The 25,695-nt window shown below is 39.6% G+C and overlaps 1 protein-coding gene across 1 annotated transcript in view; it reads right to left on the bottom strand.

The window, feature by feature from the left end:
* The window catches only part of CCDC169 (coiled-coil domain containing 169), a 33,658-nt gene extending 9,156 nt beyond the window's left edge, over positions 1-24,502 (bottom strand). Inside the window, exons 1-6 of the mRNA XM_074931884.1 lie at positions 24,426-24,502; positions 16,191-16,273; positions 15,679-15,789; positions 15,546-15,586; positions 1,619-1,717; positions 1,361-1,414 (exon numbers count right to left, since the gene is read on the bottom strand). Coding sequence (XP_074787985.1) covers positions 1,361-1,414; positions 1,619-1,717; positions 15,546-15,586; positions 15,679-15,789; positions 16,191-16,273; positions 24,426-24,502 — 465 coding nt within the window. The remainder of the gene's footprint in view (positions 1-1,360; positions 1,415-1,618; positions 1,718-15,545; positions 15,587-15,678; positions 15,790-16,190; positions 16,274-24,425) is intronic.
* Positions 24,503-25,695: the final 1,193 nt, after the last annotated feature.

Here is a 25,695-nt window from a genome sequence, read left to right as displayed (position 1 = left end):
AGGGTCTGCTTATAGCTCAGGAAGAGGGACAGATAAGTCCCTGGGCAATTAATTTCATCTTCATCTAAAACAGGTGAGATGGCTAGCACCTTTAACATGCTTCACTCTCCATAGATCTCCACAGAGGATCCCTCTGCAGCTACTTTAGATTGGCTGTTTAACATTCAAAGAGCTAAAAATTAGGAGATTAATCTAAAGATGATTATTTTGTTCTCATATGATTCTGAGATCATGGGGGCTAATAACTGATTAATGAAAATACAATGCACTAACTACCTTGAGTGTTGGTGGCAAAATCCTAGTCCCTAATGCCCCATCTAAGCAACATATCAGTGCATATACCTCACTTCAAATGATGTTTTAAGCATGTTTAAGTGATATTCTAGGCATCTGAACATAGGCACGCCTCTTGCTAGCATGTTCAGTAATAAAATCATCTTTTATTCTGTACCTTCTTCCTCCATCAGTTCCCAGTTTCAATGTTAACACAAAGATATTAACAGTTATGGGCATTTCCTGGGCTTTTTCTTGGTTTCATGCTGGAAAGTTAGTTTAAGCAATTCTTTCAGATTTCCCAAATCAGCAATGAACCACATAAAAGAATCAGCTGCCCACTGTGCAAACACATGGAAGCACTGCAAATTACAGCCTTTTGCCCCAGTTAGCTGTGACAGGAATACAGTGACAGCCATTCTTGAGTATCACACTAAGCTATTACTTTTACATTATTCAGGAATTAAGAGCTCTTACAGAATAAATACTAGAAATCTTTACAGGTTCCTGCAGTTTGTAGTATCAAATTTTATGTATTATATAGTTTGCAGGAATAAAACTTAACCTCTGATTTCACAAAAACAAGGCATCCTATCCCTTTTAAATTTAATTGAAATATGTGCTGTATTGTCACTCTGAGCTGGCTGGCTAGTTTGTCATTAAAAGAAAAAAAGGAGAAACATGAAAAAGAGGAATTGCTCCTAAGGTGGGTTTCACTACTGCTAATAATTTGGTTCTGTTCTTTTCAACTGAAACATTCAAACTAGCATAGCAGTCTTGTGACTAATGGATGGACAAGCAAGTATCAGAAAATCACTTCAGCTTTCTCAGCTAAGGGCACTTTGACTATCCTTAGGAACAATGAAACTCCAGTTGACACAAAAGAAAAAAAAGTATTTAAAAATAAGTAAACTGTAGTAATCTTTCAATTTCTAGCTCTTAAAATTTTTAAAAAGCAGCTTTTGTAATGTATTTGGTAGATGAATTAAGTGATAAAAGACTTTGACCTAATGGCATTAACAGATGCTGTTGGTATATTAAGAAAGGATAATGAATTTTAAGTTACTGAATCGCACGTTTTTCTTACCTGTAAGATCTCTGAGAGGTACATGCGCCGCTCATCAGTAGCTTTGTGGTAAGCCTACAGTTAAAATAAGGGATATAGGCTACCATTAAGCAAAATCTTTTAAAAGTTGAGTCATACAGGAAGAAACAAATATACAGCAGAGCTTTTTTCCATTGACATATTTTGTGGAACTATTTTGTTGTGTGTAGTGCACACATTATCTGTTTGTCAGACAACATAATGGCTTTTACAGATTAGAGGCATAGAGTGATTACAAACCTTTGCTTCTTGTTCCAGTCTAAGTTCATAGTCTTTTAACTGATTCTGGAGACTTTTCTTCTCTTCTTCTAGTTGTTTAAGAACCTCCTTTAAGGAACCCTGTGGTTATAGTAAATAAAAAAAATGTTTTACAAATATTTCCATTCTGCATCATCTGCATTTCCATTCTGCATATCATCACCATAGTCCGTATTCTTTGGGCATTATGATGTTTGTCATTCTATTTGCTTCTTGTGTACTTTTGGTTTACATGGTTCTGGATGGCACACTGCAGAGAGAAAAGTGATTAACTATATGCTACAATTATCAGTTATGCACTACACATTTTCACTCTGTTAAAATGATACAGATATGGTTTTCCACACAGCTGTTAGTTGAAAGGATAGCAAATCCACCCTGTGGTGTCCAGCCGGAATTTCTCCTTACTTCTAACTAAAGTTCGCTCTGATGGCTCCTTTTTAACAGGAGGAAGATTTCATATCTCAACTGCACATCCATTTTCAAACCACTTGCCAAGAGAGCTGCTGGACTGGCTGAAGTGGCACATGGGATGTCAAAGGTAACCCATAACAACTTGGCTAGAAAGCAGTAATTTGTGGTGAGACTGTCTTAGGTATGTAGCCATTTATCTTGTCTACAACTGGGATGAGCTAGAGAAACAGTAGTAGAGTCCATTTTTCGTTAGTGGCACTGGCCAGTTTTTTGTTTGCTGTGTACTGGAAGCAGAATGCACACCCAAGCAGGTTCTCCTCCACTTCTAACACAGGAAACTGCTTCTTGTAATCCCTTTCATAAATGGATTCGCTTCATCCCATTCTTATCAGGAGGCTCTAATAGTAGATGGCGCTTTTTTAATTCCTTGCCTCAGATTATTCAAGGTCAGTTTATACCTGTTGGTTCTTGTATTCAGATTATTTTTAAGATAACTGTTCTTCTTCCTCCCTGGTGCTTGCCCCCAGCATGTATAGACAGAAGACAGGAACATATTTATCCAACATTCATTTTACTAGGATAAATGAGGTGAGCTTTTAAAAATGGTCTCTTACACAGCAGGCTGCTCTTTCATCTAACCATCATAGTAACCCCTTTGTACGCCAGCCTGGAGCTCAACCTTCTTATGGTTGGAGAACAGAACTGTACCAGAGTATGCGCTACTCCAGAAGCCATCTCACTGCCTTGAACAATGTCAGGAATACTTCTTTGTCTGTATAGAGAAATTTTAAGATTGTGTTTTCCTTTTTTACAGGTGCACAGTGATGACTCACAGTCAACAAGGGATCAGCTAGAATACTCAGATTCTCCTCTGCATCTATGTCCAGATGATCAGCTCTCAATTCATAACAGAAATTGTTTACTGTTTCCTAAATCCTTTGGTCTACACTATTAAATTTTAATCCCATTTTTAGTAATTTAGTCTTCAGTGTCATTCTTTTTCTAAACAACATAAAAATCCCTATTATATTACATAATTTGTATCAGAAAAAAATATAATTTATTTCTACTTTATGTATCAAGGTCATGTATTAAATGTTAAGATTAGTCCTAAACCTAGTCCTGGAAGAACTCCATTTGTACTCTCTCAGCAGCCTCCTTCACCAGTCACCGCTATCATGTTCCATTTGCCCGTTCTACTCCTTTAACAAATCTGCTATTTTTCATTTTTTCCAAATTAATCAGTTGCTTCCCATGTGACATGGTATCTTTATCATAGGTCACAGTGAGCACGATTACTATATTTATTGTGACAACAAATCTATTGTCTCATCACAGGATGTCAGTGGGTTTGCCCACCATGAGCCACTTTTAATAAACTCGTATTTCAGTCTATTCTCAATAATTATTCCTCTCTTTCTCTATTTTAAAACTAAAAAAAAAAAAAATTTGCTTTTCTCCAATGCATATAATGCCATCATCCACAGCATTATTAAAACCACCTGATACCAGATCAGTGATGTAGCAAGCCAGTTCAGTTCTTTCAGAATCCTAAAGTACAGATTACCCGTATTGCTCAGTTTAAGCATATCCGGCTCCGGAGTTTCCCTTAGGATTTGGTTGCTGTCATTTCCTCTTCCAGGCACTTGCTGACATTAGCTATTTCTTCCTTTGTCTTGTATTTTTTTTATTTCTGCCTTTACTGAAAACTTAAGATAATATATACATTTTTAATTTAAAAGGAATTAATTCATGATCACTTTATCTGACAGGTTTTTTGACTGACTTTTCTGAAATGTTCTAGATTTTCAAAATCTAAATCAGTATTCCCTCTGTTTTATCCAATATTTTCTGATAAAATGTGTTAACTATCACATCCACTGAGATCTGTGCCTCATCATTATTACTAGCACTTGGTTTTTAGTCTTTATTTACAAGTATCAGATATGATACAATTTCTGGAAGTTGTATAATATTATATCCAAATTCATCCATCCAAATTTTACATGTATATCTATATTTGACTGTATGGATGGCATTCAGTCTGAGGTGAGGATATCTACGTTTGAGTGTCCATATGTGAACTAAGCTCCTACTAAGAGTCATAGTCAATACAATCAATAATGTGCAGCAATTGATTCAGCTGAGCAGCCAAAGAGCTCAACTCAGTTGCCATCTGAGATGCCCTAGAGACATTCATGTGTGGCAGATATGACATGTTTTACAGGAGACACGTCCTCCCAGAGCAGTGGTGGGCTATTCTGCATTGAAACATACTCAAAGTCTCTTTGTTTACACAACTATTTCACTGAAGATGCCTATTCAGATAAATCTAGATACAAACCTTTGTACTCAGCTGACGGTATTAATATAAGACCTGGATTGTCCGTAGTAGGAATTAAAGATCTAGCCAAGAGGTAGACATCTATATATAGAAAATAAAATACTGGTGTCCTTATATCTGAGTCATATTGTTTTAATATAGATTTCAATATTATTTTCAAACATTATTGGGGCTGAAGTTTGTTTTCCTATCCATCGTCAAGATTAATTAATCCAAACAGGTGATGAAGAAAGAACAAACAACATTGATGCAAAAGTCTCTCACATCTACTACATAACACACCTATCTCTGTTTTGATCTTTTCTGCCAAGTGCATACCTTTAATACTTGTTCATTATCATTGTTATTATATTTCAGGCTAGTCATGTTCTTCCACTTGTCTGCTTAGGTCCCCTGTGTAAAATAAGTATCTGTCTCAGAATTTTTGTTTCTTTTTATTTCTAACTCAGGCATCCCCCTAGTCAGAATAGCTGAATCCTTTCACTTTCTGTACTGATTACCTGATCACTGCTTTAATAATCAGTTATTTCTTCTCATGACCTTAATGTTTTGCTATGCCTTTATTTACCAGATTTTCCTGGTAAACATAGAAAGGAAGATAATATGACTCTCTCCAAATATACTTCCCTTCTTTTCCATGGAAATTTACATTTTTTCCCTAGTTATCACGCAAACTTCAGATCTAGAAGGCCAGTATCTATATAAGGTCTATTTTTCAGAGTTTATGAATGGTTTCTAATGGTGAAAAATCCCAAACCTAATTTAAGCCTTAAGAAATCAATACTGGGTCTGGTCCTGTTTAATATCTTCGTTAATGATCTGAATGATGGGGCAGTGTCCCCTCAGGAAGGTTACAGATAACACCAAACTGAGAGGAGTGGCTGGTATGCCAAAGGGTTGTGCTGCCATCCAGAGGGACATCAACAGGTTGGAAAAATGGGCTGATAAGAACGTCATGAAGTTGAAAAAGAATTCCAAAGCCCTGCACCTGGGGAGGAACAATCTCATGAATTGATATATGCTGGAGGTTGTCCAGCTGGAAAACAGCATGGTAGAAAGGGACTGGGAGTCCTGGTGGACAACAAATTGAACATCAGTCCACAGTGAGCCCTTGTTGCAAAGAAGGCCAATGTTATCCTGGGCTGCATTAAGCAAAGCACTACCAGCAGGTCCAAGGAGGTGATCCTTCCCCTCTGCTCAGAGCTGGTGAGGCCACACTTGGAGTACTATGTCCAGTTCTGGGCTCCCCAGTACAAGAGGGACGTGGACATACTGGAGAGAGTTCAATGAGCAGCTGCAAGGATGGTGACAGGACTGGATCACCTCTCCTGTGAGAAAAGGCTGAGAGAGCTGGCACTGTTCAGCCTAGAGAAGACAAGGCTGAGGGGGGATCTTATTCATATATATAATTACCTGGAGGGAAGGTGAAAAGATGATGGAGCCAGGCTGTTTTCAGTGGTGTCCAGTGACAGGACACAAGACAGTGGGCACAAGTTGAAACACAGGAGGTTCTCTCTGAACATGAGGAAACACTTTTTTACTGTGAAAGTGACTGAGCACTGGAATAGGTTGCCCAGGGAGGTTGTGGAGTTTTCCTCCTTAGAGTGAAAAAAACATCTAGACATGATCCTGGGCAATTGGCTCTAGATGGTCCTGCTTGAGCAGGAGGGTTCAACAAGACAACCTCCAGAGGTCCCTTCTAACCTCAACAATCCTGTGATTCTGTGACCTTCATTTCATTGTTACAACTGTGTCTTTCATCTCTCAGTCAGTACCTTGGTCAGACCAGTTCAGCTTCCACTTTTCTGGGCATCCATCCAGCTTAGCACAGTCTTCTTAACTTGAAAATGCCATTTGTCATTACATGAAAGATTATGTCATTCTTATAAGATCATTTTCATTGCAGGCCCATAACTTACATCTTTGACTCTGGACATCATCAAGCCATTTGATTTTCTGGATGTGTAAAGTGATAATCCTACCAATGGTTTCTAATAGATATCCACCAAACATGTACATCTGCCTCTTAACACCTGCCAGTTTGAAATCTCCAGTCTTCTCCTTCAAACATCTGCAGATCATTGCATCTTTTATTCTTTTTCATAATTTTCTATACAACATGTTACTTATTTGTCTCCAAATTCTATTTTTCACAAAAACATTTCCGGCTGTTACTGAGATTTCCCTAGAAATTATTTTCATTAAAGTCAAGATTTTGCATGAGCATGGCAAAAGACACAGCACCTTTAAAAGATGTTGCCAAGAGAGAAGAACCTCTCCCATTGTCCAAAAAAACCAAACCAAACCAAACCAAAACAAACAAAAAAAAGAGACACAGAAGAGTTGTATCTTTCAAGAATGTTTCACACATGACTGAACTGTTATTAACTTTAATCTGTTATAACAGACACACTGGAGACATTAAAAGAACTGGGGGTTTTTATGGTTTTATCCTAATTAAATCAGAAGTACATTGCATGCAGATGAAATCTTTGTCCTAATACAGAAGGTTCCTACAGTCAACATTGGCCAAATCAAGGAGAAAAAGATGCAGAGCTGCAGATTAAAGAGATCTGACTAAATTCTGCTAGAGTCATGTGCTGTTTCATTACAACATCAGTGTCTGTACAGTATTAGACAGATAGAGAAGGCCTCAGCACTGTCAAGCTAGTAAACTATTTTTTTTTTCCTTCTTGACCTGACTGCACATTAAAGATTATAGCCGTGTGACAGCATATCTTGTACAACATATTTTTTACCACCTACAACATATTTTGTACCACCACAGTAAGCTTAAATACAGTAAATACAGAAATTCATGCTGCTCTCCAGATCTGTTCTATGTAAATCCGCAGCCCACTATTTATTTCCTCACTAGATTGTCCATCAGTGTTATATAAGATGGCAAGATGTGGTGTTGCAGCTGTTACTCACAACAGAGCAATTTGGTATCTCCTCAGTGATGGTACTCATCTAATTTCTTTGAGTTCTTTCACCTACAAACTAAACTACTTTTAGATCTTTTTTAATTTAATCTTTTCAGAGCGCTGTCTATTTTTTGCTGCCAATGCAGCTGGTCCAGTGCAGATGTCTCGGCAGTCATTCAGCTCTGGAGCAAGGATGATATCCAACCACAAGCAAACGGTGCACTACACTGCTTCTGATGAGCAAGCAGACAGAAATAGATCGATAATGTGACTAAAGTATACAGTATTCCTACAGTATCTGGGCACATCATAATTTGTAATGTACCCATGCTTACAATTCTCCTGTGAAATACGAATGTTATAAAATACTCCCAATTTACATATTGGGAAGTGAAGCCCCAAATCAAAAAGGGACTAGAGTCTAAATTGCATTTCAGGCAGAATTTAACACCTTAATGCTAATAAAGCAATATATGCAATGTCTTTCATTCTTCACATCTGGTTTTGTCGTATAGCTTAGGTAGGCATCTGAGCTGTTGCTAGTGTGGTTGCCCATAAGCACAAGCTTAATTAAGCTGTTCAGCTTGTTGCTGAAAGCCTGTATTGAGTCTCAAAGCAAAGCTTCTTGGTTGTCATCTCCCTAATGGGGCACAACCTGAGAAGCATGCTCCACCCATATTACATGAGGAAGGAATCCTCTTCTGTCTAAAAGTCTCAAAATAAATGCACATAGAAAGTTAGACGAGTTACATTTTAGTCCTCTGCCACCCTAAGAGCCTGAATTCATAGTGTCTCATATCTTGAAAGTGCTCTTGCCTTCATACTTACCTAGTGCTGAGATAATTTTTGAAGTCAGGCCATTAACCACTCAGAAATGCAAAATCGATATGGATGAAGAAGGAACATGTGAGAAAGGCTGCAAGGCCATGCCTACTTCTGGAAAGGAGGCAGTGTTTCAGACAGAATTCCTAGGCGTTTCTTACCAATTTCCCATTGGTTTTCCATCTCTATTATGCACTCTGTTGTGAATCCCAGTCTAACTGCCTTTCTCCCAGTTAATACCCAGGAAACTCAGGCACCTAACTCAGCCTTCTGACTTCTATTTCTGGATCCATGCACCTAATTGATGATGCAGAGCTCTGTGGCAATACCAAAGTTCTCATGGGAATCTAGCAACACAGATGTTCCTACTCAACTAAAAGATCTCTTTAAGACCCCAACCACTATAAAATGCAATGTCAAAAACAGACACAAGAAAATTTTAAATCGTAAAATTTCAAAGCGGTTCTAGAGTCCCACTTTAGCCAGGACTGGTTGTAAGTCACCTCCCACCCTTCCTTTCAAGGCAGTAATTGAAGAACTAGCTGAGACTTTATATATCTGAAGTCGTTAGCTGCTGCACAACAATACAAATCAAGAAGTGAGAAACATCAGCATATGCACTCAGCCAAATCATTATGGTCTGGATTTGCCTTTCCTGAATTCTGTGGGAAGAAAGCAGAAAGAAACCTCACTGAAACAGATTCAATTCTTGATGCTCATGGTTGTATGATCAGTTTAGTGCTTAATATGGTAAAGCAACACAAGAGCAAAAGGTCACAGAAAACAGAGCTTAAAGCATAGAGTAACACAGACTTGTAGCAGTTCTTGGAGCATAGAAAAGCCTCAATACAAAGCAAGGACCTGTGAGAGCTCAAGAGACCAGAACAAGCCTCCCAGCTATGCAGCACTCCCTTAGAAGGAGAAATTGCCAACAACTGGATGAACCAGTAAGATAAATTCTGAAAAAGCTTTTTAGAAGTGCTTTAACTGAATATTAAAATGTTTTTTTAAGTTAAATTTATTACAGTTTTTTCTATTAAGCCTTGAATAGCTGGACAATGTATTCCTGAAAAGGAGACATAAGCTGTCTAAAGGATTTAACCTGAATTTAAGATCCTTAGTTTTCAATAAGTCATCCATGTCTAACCACTCTGAGAAAGCTGGTAAACTAAAAGACACATTGAGATTTTAAATGAATACTTTCTTTATGTAACAAAATTTTGCAGGGCTTAGCAAGATTCACTCTCAGAGCAATGATACATTAAGTCTTGTGTCCAGCAGTGACCAAAGCCCAGAATTTCACAAAGGGAACACCAATTATCCAGTTCTTCTTTTTTTCACACAATTTCCTTTTCATTCGACTGAAGTTACATATTTGGCTTAACACTTGCCAGAAAATGAAATTACACAGAATGATACTGCAGCTGAATTTTAAGGCCACCCACATAAGTTGCACTCATTCTGGATTTTTCCTTGCCCTGCTACCAGTGGCAACAGAGGTGACAATTTCTATCAATCATTTCACAACAGACAAGGTGATAAATTCATGACATCATCAAGATGTTCAAACTTGCCTCCATCAGAGTCCAGCTCATGCAGACTATTGACCCTTATGGCAATTTACTTCAGCTCTAATCCTCTAATTATTCTCCATGACTTAGAACAGAAGCAATATGTGTTAGTCGTATAGAAGAAAAAAAAAAAAAAAAAAAAAAACCACCAAAACCACAACACAAGAAGCCTTTGCAATCAACTCGACATTTTAAATCAAGTGAAGTTTTGTTTAGAAAATAAACTCCCTTCTCTCCAACACTAGGAGCTGACATTCATCAGCTGATTTAGCTGCATCTTTTAACATACCATTTTAAAATCATCAAGGCAAAAAGCAGTACCTCATCTTTAGTTTTACTGTAACGGAATTTGATTTTAAGCAGGTATCCATAAACTCACTCATCATGTATTACTGAAAAAATTATACATAAAAATTATTTAGCATTTCTACTTACAATATGCACTTGATATATACACACTACATCCCAGAAGGGCTTCAGTGCAGGTGAAGAAAGGCTCCTTGTATTTGTTCAAATGCCAAGTGCCCCCTTGTGGTTAGCAGCATCTTTGTAGGCAAAACCAGACGGAGAGTTGAACTATATGAACCCAGCGTGTCCTGTTGGCACCAGACATTGGCAATGTCCAGGGTAAAGAAATCAGCCTGGAGACTTGTTGGAAAGTTCAGGCTCTTTCAGTGTAATAGGTGTGGGACACTGCTACCCTAAATCCTTATGTTGATGGTCTCCATAGCATTGCTCATAGAGCTTATCTGCTGACCTGCGGAGGAGGAAGTTAAAATGAAGACCACCATTGCTGTGGTTCAGATTAACAGAACAAGTTGTTGCTGACTTTGAAACATTTCACTTAGTGTCTCTCCTGGCAGGCCTGAAAAAGGCTGGAGATTGCTTTCTTACACATTTTCTCTGGAAGAGATCTCAGGGTCCCAATCAATTGCTAAGGAATCCTTGAGAACAGCCAGATAATAATGTCACTTGACAAACAAACTTGTCACAAACTTGTAAGATTTCTCCCTGATTGTCTTCTTTGAAATACAAAGTGTATTCTGCCTCTGGGAATACCACAAAGTGATCCAAGTAAAATAATCTGCTGGTTTGTGCAAGGCCACCAGAAGGAACAACTAATACCAACATGACAAGTAAAGGAAGAAATGCAAATCGAAGAGGCCTCTTAGAGGCACCCAAAATACTTGTCTAAATTCAGTTGAAAGGAGTAGGAAGGGGAAGTCTGTGAGAAGGCAAGATATGGTTTAGGGCAGTTAGACCAGACTACAGAACTTTCTCCAAAATACTTCCAAGGTTCACAAAAAAGTCGATACCAGATTTCTTCTTCCCATAGATCTACTGGTGACTTAATCCAGCAAGAGCAACAAGGTTCATCTAACAGTGACCTGCTAGGAGAATTGTCAACATTTCCTATGCCATTATAAAGTGCTGATGTTCCCTATAGGCAGTTTTCAACATCTACTGAAATACAAAGTCTTCATTGCATGTTTTCATAAACCCAAGATTCCCCTCCTGTCATGTTGCCAATGCTTTCTCCAGTGTGACACTGCCACACGTTCTGCTTAGTTTAAAACTGACAGAAAAAACCCTGTAATGGTTGTGTCTTAGTTCTGTGGACACTGCTCTCAGAAAGGCAGCTTTGCAAAGCAAGTATCTGGCCCTTAATGTCAGAATTTCCTCAGCTATGATGCTGGACATTCCTGAAAATGGTGATTTATCACAGAAACCTTGGTTCCTTGGCTAATCTTAACTAGAGCGTTGCTAAGGCAATGCTATCAGGAGTGTGCTCTTCTGAACTGAATTTGCAGTATGCTTTTCAGTATTTGCATACTAAAGCTGCTATCTAGGGATTCTTTCTTGCAGAAATGTTGAAAGAGAAAGGAATAATTTTCTTTCTCCTTTTATGGGAAATTATGCTTAACAGAGAGCATGTATTTCACCAAAACTCATTTAATGAAAAATGTGAATGCACCATGTTTAGGAGAGGCAAGTAAAATCCACATCATGTTATACCTTAGAGAGAAGGCATCCTTCTAATTATTTCTGAAGTACTGTATGACATTTGTATTATTCATTGGGACATAAAGGAAATTACTGACTAAACAGTTTTCACTGCTGGAACTCCCCTGCGTTTGTCACTGTTTAGGTTATTTTTAATCACCCCTCAGTATACAAAAACTATTTTGTAAAACCTGGCTGTAAAATTTGTGTGTTCAAGGTATGGGTTCTGCATTTAACTGTCATGTAACACCTACATGATTTTCCTGAAATGAAAAAAAGGATTATTTCAAGTCAGTAAAAGGACTTCAGAATGATAATTGTATATTTAAATGGTTTACGGGTGTTTTTAATAGCAAGAAATCATTCACAATACAATTCTAAAGCAAAAATAGTGCAAACCATCTGCAACAATTATTGCAATTTATCAACACAGAAAATCCTCTGTGCTTCCTTGTTCGTCACTCCAGAATTTGCATTTGTATTCTTCTCTTTCATTCAAGTTTTTATAGCTTGATGACTGCTAGGGTCCCTGATGACTAATCTTTCTTTTATTTTCCCTGTAGTGCTTGATATTGAGAAAATATTTTATGCTACCTATCTCTAAATGGGATGAATTACTCTACGGACATGTTTTCCTCCTTCTGTTGAATATGGTAGGACCTTAAATGACTAGCAGAGTGAAATAAATCTCTTTAGCATCTTTGAGACATCTCCTCTGTTAAATACAGCTGAGATTCCTTAGGAAGCTAATTATTAAAGGTTCTTCTAGTAACTCTAACTGCGTAAGTCTAACTTCCTTGTGAACATAGGTTAAAAAGACTTGCAAATACTATTTAATTTTCTAAATATGTTGCTCAAAACAAAATCTACTATCTACTGTTGCCATTATTATAGAAAACGTATCATCTTGCTGGAAGAATAATTTTGCTATTTTTCCACAGAACTTCATATGGAACTGCAAGTTGAAAGCTGAATATCATAGTGTACTTCTGATTTAATACACACACACAGGATTTTATATATATCCACTCTCAGCATTTTTACTTTGAGCAAATGTGGATTGATGACTGGCTGCAAAGCTATTTGCTTTTTCTCACCCACTCACCACATCTGCTCCTTATTCTCATCTGTGGAAAAGCTGAATATTCCCCCCTATTCCCATGAACAACTCTCAAAAGCATAAAAAGGATTTGGATAAACCTATATGGATGTTTGGATAAACACCACAAAACGATCTGTGTAATTTTTTTACCAATGTTTTATCTCCTAAAATTTAGAAGAAAAAAAAACCCACAGCTCTGCATTCTCCAAGAGTATCTGTAAATATACACTGACTCTTCTGATAGCTTCAGTGAAAAAAAATAGCCAAGCCCATAAAATACATCTACTTTCTTCCCCTCTTTCCATCTCCCAAAAATCAAAACAAGATAAAATGAAACATTTCACTAAATCCCTAAGAACTTCTTTTCACTCCTCTGGCTAGCAAACAGAAGAATGTATTTACTCTGAGCTGGGAGGCTGAAGAAAGGATATAAGAAAAACCTATGGCATGGTACACGGGCTCCAGACTTCCCTAGGTGTCACTGAGTAAATCTAGGACTCTCCAAACTGTCTTCTAGACTCCTTCTGGCAGTATGAATCTTTCAGCTGTGCTGACATTCTTTTCTTTATGGGAACAGTAATCAAACCTCTCAGAACCATAGCTCATAGGTGAGGAGGCAAAGCAGTATTTAGTAGGGATTAGAAAAACTGGATTGGTTCACTCCAGCTGCTGGTAAAGGAGATTATCTCACTGATAATGACTCTTCAGGTGCTTGGCAAGGTGTAATTGGATTGGTTAAGAGAGTACTAGCAATGGGACAGAAATAAACACCTCTGATACTATAAACATGCATGTCAGTTTGTGATTTATGGGCTGACAGGAATAATATTGTCTGAAGCAGACTCTACTGTAAATTTCATAGATCGGTGTTCTGTCTTCAAGACTTTTCTTCAAACATAACCCCAATTGTACATTCAAATCAACTCCGTGAAACAGGAAAGTGGGATAGGAAAGATTTTGTTCTCTTTTTAATTAGCTGTTTAAAAAAAAAAATACCCTGCCAATGTAGAAAACACCATGGTCTTTAGGACAGTATTAAAACTGGCAAGAATGTTTACTATCTGAAAACCATGGATCAGATCCCAAAGAGCAGTTAATAATTCATACCCTGTTTACAACAAAATATCACTTCCACTAATAGGGCATTGCAGCCTCCTCTAGGCTCAGTAAACTCCTATTAATCCTCTGAATCTGAAGCACGGAAAAGTCAGACTGAAACACTTCTGTAAGCATAAGCAAATAGAATTAAAAACTTAAAAGCCCTCCCTCATAATATTCCTTATTCCTGCTTATGATACAAGGTATTTTTTTACCTTCCCTGTTTCTAAAAGTAAGTAAGAAGCAGAAGAGATGTCAAAATAAAAGATTTCAGCAGATGACAGACTAAGGAAAAAGCAGCCCTCAGTCTAGAATTGTTTTCACTTCATTTACTACTTTAGAAGAATAAATAGCCAAAATATTTGCTGCTTTTTTCTTGCCATTTTCTCCTCAAGATTACAGAAAAATGTTTTATGCTTTGTTGAAATACAGGTCATGAAATATGAGTATATTAAGGGATAAAATTATAAAAATGAAAACAGATACTTTCTTTGGTGTTCCAAAAATTTACTGTACAATAAGGAATTTTCCTGTAACCATATTATGCAAAATGTCACAACAACTATTAATCTATGCTATCACAGCTGATACAAAACTGGGAGTAGTGACTGATACACAGAAGATTGTGTTGTCGTTCAGGGTGGCCTCAATAAACTGGTAAAATAGGCAGAACGGAATCACATGAAATTCAGTTCAACAGGGGGAAATGCAAAGTCCTGCCCTTGGTGAGAAATAATAACCCCAGGCACCAGTGGGGGGGCCGACTGTCTGGGGAGTAGCTTGGCAGAGAATGACCTTGGGGTCCTGGTGGACAAGATGACCACAAGCGAGCAATGCACTCTTGTTGCAAAAAAAGGCCAATGGCTGCCTGAGCTCCATTAGAAAGAACACTGCCAGCAGATTGAGGGAGCTGATCCATCCCTTCTTAGCACTGGTGAGGCATAATCAAAGTGCTGGATCCGGTTCTGGACTCCTCAGTACAAGAAAGATACAGACTTCCTGGAGCCAGACCAGTGCAGGGATATGAAGATGATTAAGGGACTGGAGCATGTGACAGATGAGGAGAGGCTGAGAAAGCTGGGAGTGTTCAGCCTGCAGAAGAAAAGGCCCAGGGGGATCTCAGCAATGCATATAAATACATGATGGGAGGGAATGAAGGAAGCCAGGCACCACTCATTGGTGCCCAGTGACAGGAGAAGAGGCACTGGGCACAAACTGAAACATGTGACATTCTATCTGATCAGAAGAAAGCACTTTTTTTTTTTTACTGTGAGAGTGGCCAAACACTAAATAATCCCATGATTTTGTGATCGATGTTTAACATTTTTCCATTTAATCATAGAACTCAGCTTACTCCATCTCATACACCTTACTGCACAATCACCTTCACTCAGTAAAAAATTTCACTACATGATTCTTCCCAACATTCAGGTCTTACTTAACGATTTTACTCTATAAATTGGTAAGCAACTTCATTTCTGAAACAATAAAAAAGTTATCAGGACTGTTTGTTTTGGTTTCTATACCAGGCTGCCATTATTTTTTTGTCATGAAAAATCAAAGATTATACAAGTTCTTCAATTACACTGCAATTTGTTGTTAACCAACTAAATGCCATAGTACTCACCACAGGCATTTGATCAAAGGTGCGAACAATGGACAATTTATCTACAAATAAACAGAAAATTTGACCCATTGATATAATTTCAACATTTAATCACTAATTCTATTGAAAACCAGTTAAGAATACCCATTTCTACCTGCTGGATTTCCACGAATAAGCTCCATCCTGCCTTGAAGAATATTAATTTGCCTTTCCAGCTGTTTGTTCAATTCTACTTGTGTCTCATACCTGGTTTTCCATTCATTACCTTAAAAGCAAATACAGAGTTATTCTATTTCCCAGATTATTTAATGTCATTTCAAGTAAAAGCATTTTCTCAAACTGTTCCCACTTCCTTCTGGAGACTGAGAAAGTCTTCAGTTAGTAATCCTCACAATGAGGACCTTTGCATACAAAAAAGTTTGAAAATATAAAGCAAAGGGAATTTTTCACTGGGATTACTGTGGCCAACTCTATGAATTCATGTTATCCATAGTTCCATTATTAATTTACAAAAAAGCTAACATGGCAGCACGTAGCATTCCTTAATTTCACATTTGCAGCATCATAAATGTCTAAATAAAAGTTTGTATCTCCGTAGGGCCTATCCAAAAGAATTAATTTTCTGTGTTTCCTAAACAATTAGCAAGACTGTTGTAATTCACTTACCTTCATCTTCAACACTGCTAAGTCTTTTCTCCAGTTCTGTTACAGTGTTTCTCAGTTCGAATATTGAGTTTTCAAGAATTTGCCTATGGTATTTAGAGAAGTCAATAAATTGGCTATTGCATTAATCCTATTATTAAAATTAAAAATAATAAATTGAATATTTTTTCAAATTAAGTATCTATTGGTCTTTCCCATGTAATTACACCATCTTGCCCATGTCTTTTTAAAGTATTTTTCTTTGTGGATACTACAGTGCCTTAAAAACAATAGAAGCATTTCTACTTTGTGAATAAAATTACTTCCATAAAAAAACAAGACCAACATTTCCTAAAATGTAATACCTGTGTAGCAGATCATCAGAATTAAACAAAGGTAGAGAAGACACTGGCCTTAATTTTTAATTCAAAAGAAGATGTCCAAGGAATATGTTTTCTGAAAAAAAGAATATGCCTGAGAGATGTGCTATTCAAAATTCTGAATTAATTCTTCATTTTGACTCACTGCTCAATGATTAATAGTCATCTTCTAAATTGTACCCATAACAAAACCAACCAAAGCATACCATGTATTATGATTATCCAGAAAGAAAGCCAGTGATTAAAGATGAGCATTCCAAGAAAAAAAAAAAAAAAAGGGCACTAAAGCCACCATTTTTCTTCAGTACCTTAAAGTTAATCTTGTGGGAAAATATATTTTTGCCCGTTGATTACCTCTGTATCCTGGTCAGGCAGCCAGACAGCTGACAAGTACCACAGAAACTGAGCTCTTTCTGCCTTGGAAGGTATGACCAGAAGCAGAAGCTAGCAGAGGACCTTGATGAGCTGAACCCAGCTGCATCAACCAGGCAACTTGCTGAATGTCGTAAGATGATAGTTTAGTGTACTACAATGCAAAAGGAAATTACTGCTAACTAAATTATTGATCATATTTGTGCCAAGAGCCTGGTTCTTTTCAGAGATGTCTATGGAGAAATGATCCTGCCTGTGATATGTCAGGAAGTCAGCCCACACCAGCATAGGTGCAAGCAAAACACAGGACAACACAGTGCAAGCACAGTTTGTGGTTTTGTCCTTTACAGTTAAGTCTGAAAGGCCAAGATTTCAAAAAAAACCCCAATGGTTCTTGGGTGCCTCCATTTTTCAGTGCCAAAATTAAGATATGTAAAAAGAACTGACAACACAACTCTGCAAATAAGGCCCTTTGGAAAATGCTTTACAGTACCAATATGACAATAGATGTCTTTTAAATCTTAGGCTAGTTCATTAAAACATGCAAGAGAGAAAATCATTGTGCTGTCCTGTTTTCTGTTTGTTTTTTTTTAAAGGGGAGCTTCCACGTCAATATGAATCTTCTCTTTCTGAGCATGCTCATAATGAGAAATGTTCTTCAAGAAATAGTTGATGAGCCTATGAGAAATCAAAACTCTGATGGTAGAACTGATTACTGAGAAATGGTATCGTTGCACTCCTGATGATCACATTCAGTTGGTGACCTTTATTTTCCATAGTTTGAAACATCAGATTTCAACTGCAACCTGCAGAAGCAAAGCAACCAATCTTAAGAAACAGAAGAGGTATGCCTGGAATAAGGAGGGCCGAAGAGCTGAAATAGCAAAGAAATGTAAAGAAGAGTAATTTAAGGTAATTAAAGTAAGTTTTCAGTGCAGGAAACACACTGGAGCACAGTAAGACAGATACCTCGAATGGCAGGGGACAGCTGGGTCTTCCAACTCTTTTTATCCCTACCAGTGTTAAATTAGAGAGGGGGGACATAGGAAAGAAATAATGAATGTACTGGTAACTTGCTGGAGACAAAAAGGATGCGTTGAAAGCCCCAGCAAAAGATAGGCATGAAACACGTGTGTCAAAAAGCTTAGATGCAAGAAAGGAAACCTGATTGCTGTTGCCTGTTTGCTCCCACTCCAAATGAAAGAAACAGATGGCTAGGAAGAAGACAAAATCTTACTATGTTGCTGGTGTCATTCCAATACAAATAGATAAGGTTTCTGTAAAGTAGATTTCTATCTACCTCTCAGTGCTTGGAAAAGAAAATTATGATGACAGTGAGTGCTAAAATGGGGGTTTTGGAAGGAAATAACACTGAAAATTAGACACAGTCAAAGGTTTAACTAGAGCTGAGCTGTATCAAAATGAAATTGTTTTCCTTTTCAAAGAAACCCTAACTAGGTGGTTAGATGGATGTGGCGGGACAACACAGGAAGAATGAGTTCTTTAAATCCAGTGTTTTCAGTTTTTAACTTATGTTACCATTCCTAGACTATATACAACATTTCTTACATTAGATTTTATTATTCTGTCTGCACCATTAGCAAAACTGCCAGCCAACTTCCAATTATATTTTGTCCTGAAGAAAATGTGTAAAGAAATGATAAATTGTCAGGTGTCAGACTGTAATTGCTACCCTGACAGAGAGTCTTATTTTCATTTGGCAACTGAAAACAGTTTTTAAAAAAATCTAATTATTATTAAACATTTAATACTCCAATAGCACCCAGAAAGTAGCCAGGGTGGAACCTCTCTGTTTTAGTCAGTGTATATGCAGTAAATTACAGTTTTTGCCCTGACAGAGAAGGGATGTAGCAATAAATCACTTTGACTAACTTGGCAAATACTTTAGCTTCTTAATGTATTGGAGTATTTTGCATTTCTGGAGTTATTTCTAGTTGTGATAGGAAGTGATGGTCACACCATGTATCTGTTACTGTGAATTTAATGCAGCTGTGTATAGCTGCATGACCAGAGACTTGGTCTGTATTTAGAGGGACTGTGATGTGACTTAACCTGCTGTCCTGGTTCAGCTAGGATAGGGTTAAGTTTCCCCAGCAAAGATGGGGAAGGGATCTCCAGCTGGATTATTCATACCATGCTGACATCAGGTCCGGTGTGGCAGTGCAGGAAGCTTTTTCCTTTGTGGCTTTGGTGGTAGGGAGTACACAAACGAGCTGTCTGTAACCATTGTGGTATTTCTCTGTATATCTGTTGTCTTGTTTACTGTTATTACTGTTTATTGTTGTTATCATTGCTACTGTTGTTGTTCAGATTGATTATTACACCGTTGTGTTAATTTTTTTCTTATTTTAACCCGGGGTTTGTGCCCTACTTGTGTCCGAGGGTGGGGGAGGGACAATGGCAACGCGGTCTCCGGTCCCGGCAGGGCCTAAACCAACACACCTGCAACCTGCAACCTGCAACCTGCAACAGGGTTAAACATAATCAAGACACATTCAAGGCCTATGAATCTGCCATGTCAATGGACAATTTCATCACAAAACAAATCCCAAAAATTCTGGAAGGTCACATTAAGTCATCAGGGGAACTTAACTACATCCTTGCATACTAAGCATAATAGGAAAGCTCTTGTGAAGGAGAAAAAAGCACAGTTCTGATAAGAAGGCTGTGATTGAAATGACAAAAAAAAAATAAATTGCTAAGTATGCCTTGGCAGGCAAGGCAAGCACCATGTGCTTACAATGGTGGAAGCAACCACCGGATGGCTGGAAACAAAACATATCCGATGCCCCACACCACTGCCTGGAACACTATGCTGAGCCTTGAAAAGCAAGTCTTAAGGTGACATGGTACCCAGAATGAATTGAGTCAGACAATGGGACTCATTTCCGAAAAAAACTCACAGACACCTGGGCCAAAGAGCATGGCATTGAGTAGGCATATTGCATCCCCTGTTGTGCACCATCCTCCAGAAAAATGGAATGATACAATGGACTGCTGAAGACTATGCTGAAAGCAATGGGGAGTGGGGCCTTCAGACATTGGGATACACATTTAGCAAAAGCCACGGTGTGAGAGAACACTAGACAATCAAAACTTCCACATACTGTAGGAGGGGATAAAGTTCCTGTAGTACACATAAAATATATGCTGGGGAAGACAGTCTGGGTTATTCCTGCCTCAGGCAAAGGCAAAGGCATTCGCAAGATGGCTTTTGCTCAAGCAAGCACCTGGGTGCGCCTTGTGGGTGATGAAGGAGGACAGGGAAGTCTGATGTGTGCCTCAAAGGGATTTGATTTTGGGTGAGAATAGCCAATGAATTAAATGGTATAATGCTAATTGCTACATAACACTATATATCATAACTTCTGTGGTGGCTGCATGCCATATCAAGAGTATTACAGTAAAATCACCCAGATTAATGAAGAATCAACTTTGATGCAACAAGCAAAGTGCAGTGATGATAGAACAAGCAAAGTGCAGTGATGCTAGAACAAGCACAGCAGTGATGAAACCAGAACTGGCTTCAGTGTGCAACACCATACACCATCTTTCCTGCTCTGAAAGACTGTTATGACAGATGGAGCCCAAAGTCATGAACTAAATGAACTCAAGGGACATTTTATAGGGATGGCCCATGGACTAAGGGAATGATATCTGTGTGTGTATATATCAAAAGACAGGAAAGGTGGTGGTGGATAACCGGGATGTACTGGAAGCATGGGACCCGGGCATGATGTAAATGGTATAGAATAAGGGGTGGATAATGTCCTGATTTTGGCTGGGACAGAGTTAATTTTCTTCCTAGTAGCTGGTACAGTGCTATGTTTTGGATTTAGAATGAGAATAATGTTGATAACACACATTATCATTATTTAGTTGTTGTTAAGTATTATGTATCCTAAGTCAAGGATTCTTCAGTTTCCCATGCTCTGCCAGCAAGGAGATATACAAGAATCTGGAAAGGAGCATGGCTAGGACAGCTGACCCAAACTAGCCAAAGGGATATTTCATACCATAGGACATCATGATCAATACATAAACCCAGGAGAGTTGGCTGGGAGAGGCTGATCGCTGCTTGGGGACTGTCTGGGCGTTGGTCAGTAGGTGGTGAGAAATTTCATTGTGCATCACTTGTCTTTCTTGGGTTTGATTTCTCTCTTTTTTTTGTTATATTCCTTTTCATTACTATTATTATTACAATATTTGATTTCAATTATTAAACTGTATTTATGTCAACCCACAAATTTTACATTTTCTGACTCTCCTCCCCATCCCACCAGGGTGGTAAGGAGTGACCGAGCAGCTGCATGGTGCGTAGTTGCCAGCTGGGGTTAAACCATGACACATTTTAAGACAGTGTACAGCTGTTATTTTACTTGAAAGCGACAGCCATTTAGGATGAAAGCCATTTTCCTGCACATTTTGCTATTCAGATCTGGATATGTGGTACATGTATCAGGCAAAAGGCTGCTTGAAGCCATTTTCTATAGTGGAGAGAGAAACCAGTGAAGCATTACAGAAAAAGCTCAAGGCAAATCATTAGTTATAGGGCATCAACTCTATAACATGGCAGATCTTTACTGATTCCTGTAGAAGACAAAATATAGATGCCTTTAGATCCTGTGAACAAAGCAGAAACAATACTGCACAGTGTGAAAGGCACCACAGGGAAGAGCATATACAGTACTGAAAGTTACAGACTTTTGACACTTGCAGACAGCAGTGTGTGAGGAAAATGCTGCAGCTTTCCTTGCCAGGAAAAGCACAGAAGCTGAAATCTCACAAGCTGAATTAACACAAAACTCCATCAACATAGCTGACATGCATAAATATATGGCTTTAAGACCTCTTTGGCTATTAAGAAGTATATCGCAGTATTAATATGCCTTCTCTCTCTCTCAGAAACATTTGCCATGACATTTCCCAATCAAAACCTGTACTGAATCTTGATTACAGTAATTTGGAGTCAGAGTTAAACTGACTTTCATTAAAGCCTTTGAAAGATTTCACAGTACTACATCCACAATCATTGAGAATCAGCGGGTACTTTGGGTACACGAACATGGATGATTCAATTTACACTTCGAAGTAAAAACCTCTTCATGATTGTTCAAAGAGAGTGGTAGGTGGGCTGTTAGCAAACTGCCCAACTGGCACAATAACCAAATAATCAAGTAAAAAGACCAGGGTAAAACAGCTGTGAAGGAATGCAGCCACCTATCTGCAAGCCAGTCATCCTCAACTTGCTTTATACCCAATGGAGAGAAACGGGCACCTCCGAGGGTGTGAGTCATCTCAAACTAAAACAGCCAGCCAAAGTAGGTCAGATGAGTCACACCTTCAAAGAGCCCTTCTGTATTCAGACTACACATGCCACTGATTCACATGTAGATGTCTAACAAGCCTGGTCATTATCAGTTAGGTTGAATAAATAACTTCTGTGAAATTGGCAATAATGGTATAGTCTATTCATACAGACAAGATACACACAGGTAACAGGTGCAGAATTCACCTGGAGGTGCAAGTCTTTTACTGTCATACCATCAAAATAAAGGTTTTCATTAAATATATTTTTTTCCTTTCATCAGCAAGTAAGTCACCACTTCACAATGTGTGCTGGGCTTTGGGCCCAGACTTGCGTAAGATTCTCAGGGCTATTAGCAAGAACTTAAAGGTGCACAAAGAATCTAGGTTTTTACTAATAAAAAAATATCGGGGCAGTGAAACAAAGCAACTAACATTCTGCTTTTTACCTGAATGCCTGTAATACCAGGACTGTGTGCTAGGTAAAAGAATTGGTGTATGCAAAGGATAATAGATATATTACACTGACACACTACTGTTCAAGAGACTTAGTTACATTTACTTACACATTGGTGAAAGTTCCTTTTTATGTCATTTTGAACACAGAAGCTGCCTATTTTGATTCTGTTAATTTTGGCTTCCCCCTTTCCATTAGTAAATAAACATTTTATGAAGTCCACAATTGCAGGACTAGTTTGAAGAGCATCTGCAGCCCAGACACAGAAAGAAAAACTGTTCAGGGGGAAAATCAACACAGAATAAAATTTTTGAAAATAGTATGGAAATGTAAATATTAAGGGTCCAACTTAAGGCAGCACAGGAGCTTCTGAAATTTTCTAACTTTTAGTTTATTAACATACAAAAGGCAATCATATTCTTTAACACAGGGAAAAATGTGTAACTTCCTAAGCAAACTGGGAAAAAAAACCCTACCTAGAATCCCACCACTGCATGAGCATCAACAATCATCAGAGCACTGAAACATTTGCTGCTTAAGCAAGGCGACTGATAGTGCTAACAAGTTCTCATGTTCTCTGCAAACTGCACTCGAGAGATAATGTACCTTCCTGTAGGTTTCTGTTATTTACTGATAGTAGAGTAAGAGCGAAATCCAGCTTTCCAATTTTATTCAACATTGTGGAAAGGTGTGTTTAAAGAGCACCTCACTGTCCATTTGATTCTTCCCGCAAACAGTCATGCACCCACGTAAGGTCTTTTCTGTTCTTACCCCATCGTGGCTTCCAGTCCCAGTGTACTGGTTTTGGCCCAGTGGTTTTGGCTCAGATACTTACTTTTCTTCACAGCAGATCATACAGTGCCGTTCTAGATTTGTGATGAAAACCACGTTGATAATACACTGATGTTTTAGCTATTGCTGAGCAGTGCTTATACAGTACAAAGGCCTTTTCTGCTTCCCACACTGCCCTGCCAGTGAGCAGGCTTGGGATGCACAAGTTGGGAGGGGACACAGCTGGCACTGCTGACCCTGACCAAAGGGATATCCTGTACCATGCAATGTCATCTTCAGAAATAAAAACTGGGAGGGTGAGGTTTACGGGGGCTGCCTTGCTTGGGGATTGGCATTGGTCAGCTGATGGCGAACAACTCGGGTTTCTTACATTCCTTGCTTTTCTTGGGGTTTTGTTTCATTTTTTTCTTTTTACTGCCTAAACACTCTTTGTTTCAACCCACAGTTTTTCTCACTTTTAACCTCCTGATTCTCTCCCCCATCCCACTGGGAAGGGAGTATGTGAGTGGCTCTGTAGTCTTTAGCTGCTTACTGCAGCTAAACCACGACACCCTGTCCTATCTTCCTCGCCTGTTCAGTAAATTATTTATCCTACCTCTTCAGGCTCCTTGTGCCAGTCGCAGCCCTTCGGCCAGCTGTTCCTACTGCCCACCATCCCCTCTGCCCCACGCCACCTCACCAGTCCCAACCGAGCTCCCAGCACAGCCGAGCCGAGCTGTGGGGCCTGCCGGGCACCCACGGCCTCCCCGGCCGCTCCCCACCCACCGCTTCAGCCGCAGCCCCCGCCCAAGGCAACAGCCGCCATTTTGCCGCAGGGAGGCGGCAGGAGCCCCGGGCCGGGCCGGGCAGGGCAGTCCTGCGGCGCGGCTGCCCGGAGCCGCCGGCCGCTGCGGTGCCCGGCCTCAGCCCCGTCCGCCGCCGGGCACTCACTTCTTCCGCCTCTCCCGCCCCAGCTCCAGCCCCAGGGGGTCGGGATCCGCCGCCCGGCGGCCGCCGCCTTCCCCCATGGCGCCGCCGGCCCCCGCCCCGCGCGCAGCCCCGGCGCCGGTGGCCGTTGCGCGGGGTAACGGGCGCCCGGCGGAGGCCTGAGGGAGCGGCGCGGCGCGGCCCGGCCGCCCCCCGGCGGCGGCGCGGTGGCCAGAGGCGGGCGGTGATCCCGGCCCGCGGCCCGCTCACCCCTCGGGGCGGGCGACGCCGGTGTCCGCAGCCGCCGTGGCACTCCCGCTGCCCGGGCCAGGCGGGGGCCGGCATCCCCTCCCGTGGCCGTTGCCGTCCAACCTGCACGCGTTCGTGGCGGCTCTCGTCCGTCACTGTAACTGCCCCTTGTTGGATGGGTTTTTCCTTCCCTCTGTCCAGGGAAATCCCCAGCATGTGGCTGGAGCAACACCAGAAATGGCACAAACACAGTTTTGGCCCAATTAAAGCGTTTCGACCGTATAGATTGAACTGTTGCTGTGCCAAGCTTTTCATGACCTGGGAAACACAAATACGTGCAGATTTTTATTTTAAAAAAAAAAAAAAAACCTTCTTTTGGATGGGAAGTAGCACGGTTTTAAATAAAAGCTTTGACCCACGTGTGAAGGCAGGCACAGCACTGTGAGACCTGGTCTTAAAACTGAGTGCCTAGCCAGTATTTTATCACCCTTGGTAACTGTGATCTGTACTGTGCATAAACTAGTTTGCAAGAACCTAACTTGAGACAGGACAGAAGAGTTTAGAATAATGGGTCTTAATCATCACTGTTCAAGTCAATGGAGTCAATTAGTCAATCTACACCAATATTTTAATTATCTTACAATGGTCTGGATTCATGCTTTGAAATTGCATTTTTCAAGCAAGGGATTTCAGATGGGTTCATGGCTTTCTCAAGGTAAAGCTTTATGGGGTGGATTGCATTAATCTAACAGCTTAATTGCCACGAGAGTGGCATCACCTCTGTCAGGTTCTCCCTGTCACCTTCTCTGGCTGCTTCAGTGCCAGTTTTGACATTCAGGTAACTCCCCGACAAGCCATTACAGCTCATGAAACCTAGAAAACTTACATCAGGAAAATGTTTAATATTTGCAGTTTCTGTTGATGAGTGAGCTGAAGTGGTTCACCAGCTGCTCAGAAAAGCACCAGAGTTGTTAAGAGGGACAAACTGGGAATGATTAGTGTGCTCTTGGATCAACTCACTATTTCATGGGCCCTAGTGCTCACT

The sequence above is a fragment of the Athene noctua genome, chromosome 1 (assembly GCF_965140245.1).
Source record: "Athene noctua chromosome 1, bAthNoc1.hap1.1, whole genome shotgun sequence".
Lineage (NCBI taxonomy): Eukaryota > Metazoa > Chordata > Aves > Strigiformes > Strigidae > Athene > Athene noctua.
Note: the sequence above shows the minus strand (reverse complement) of the source record. Positions and strands in the feature narration are given on the sequence as shown.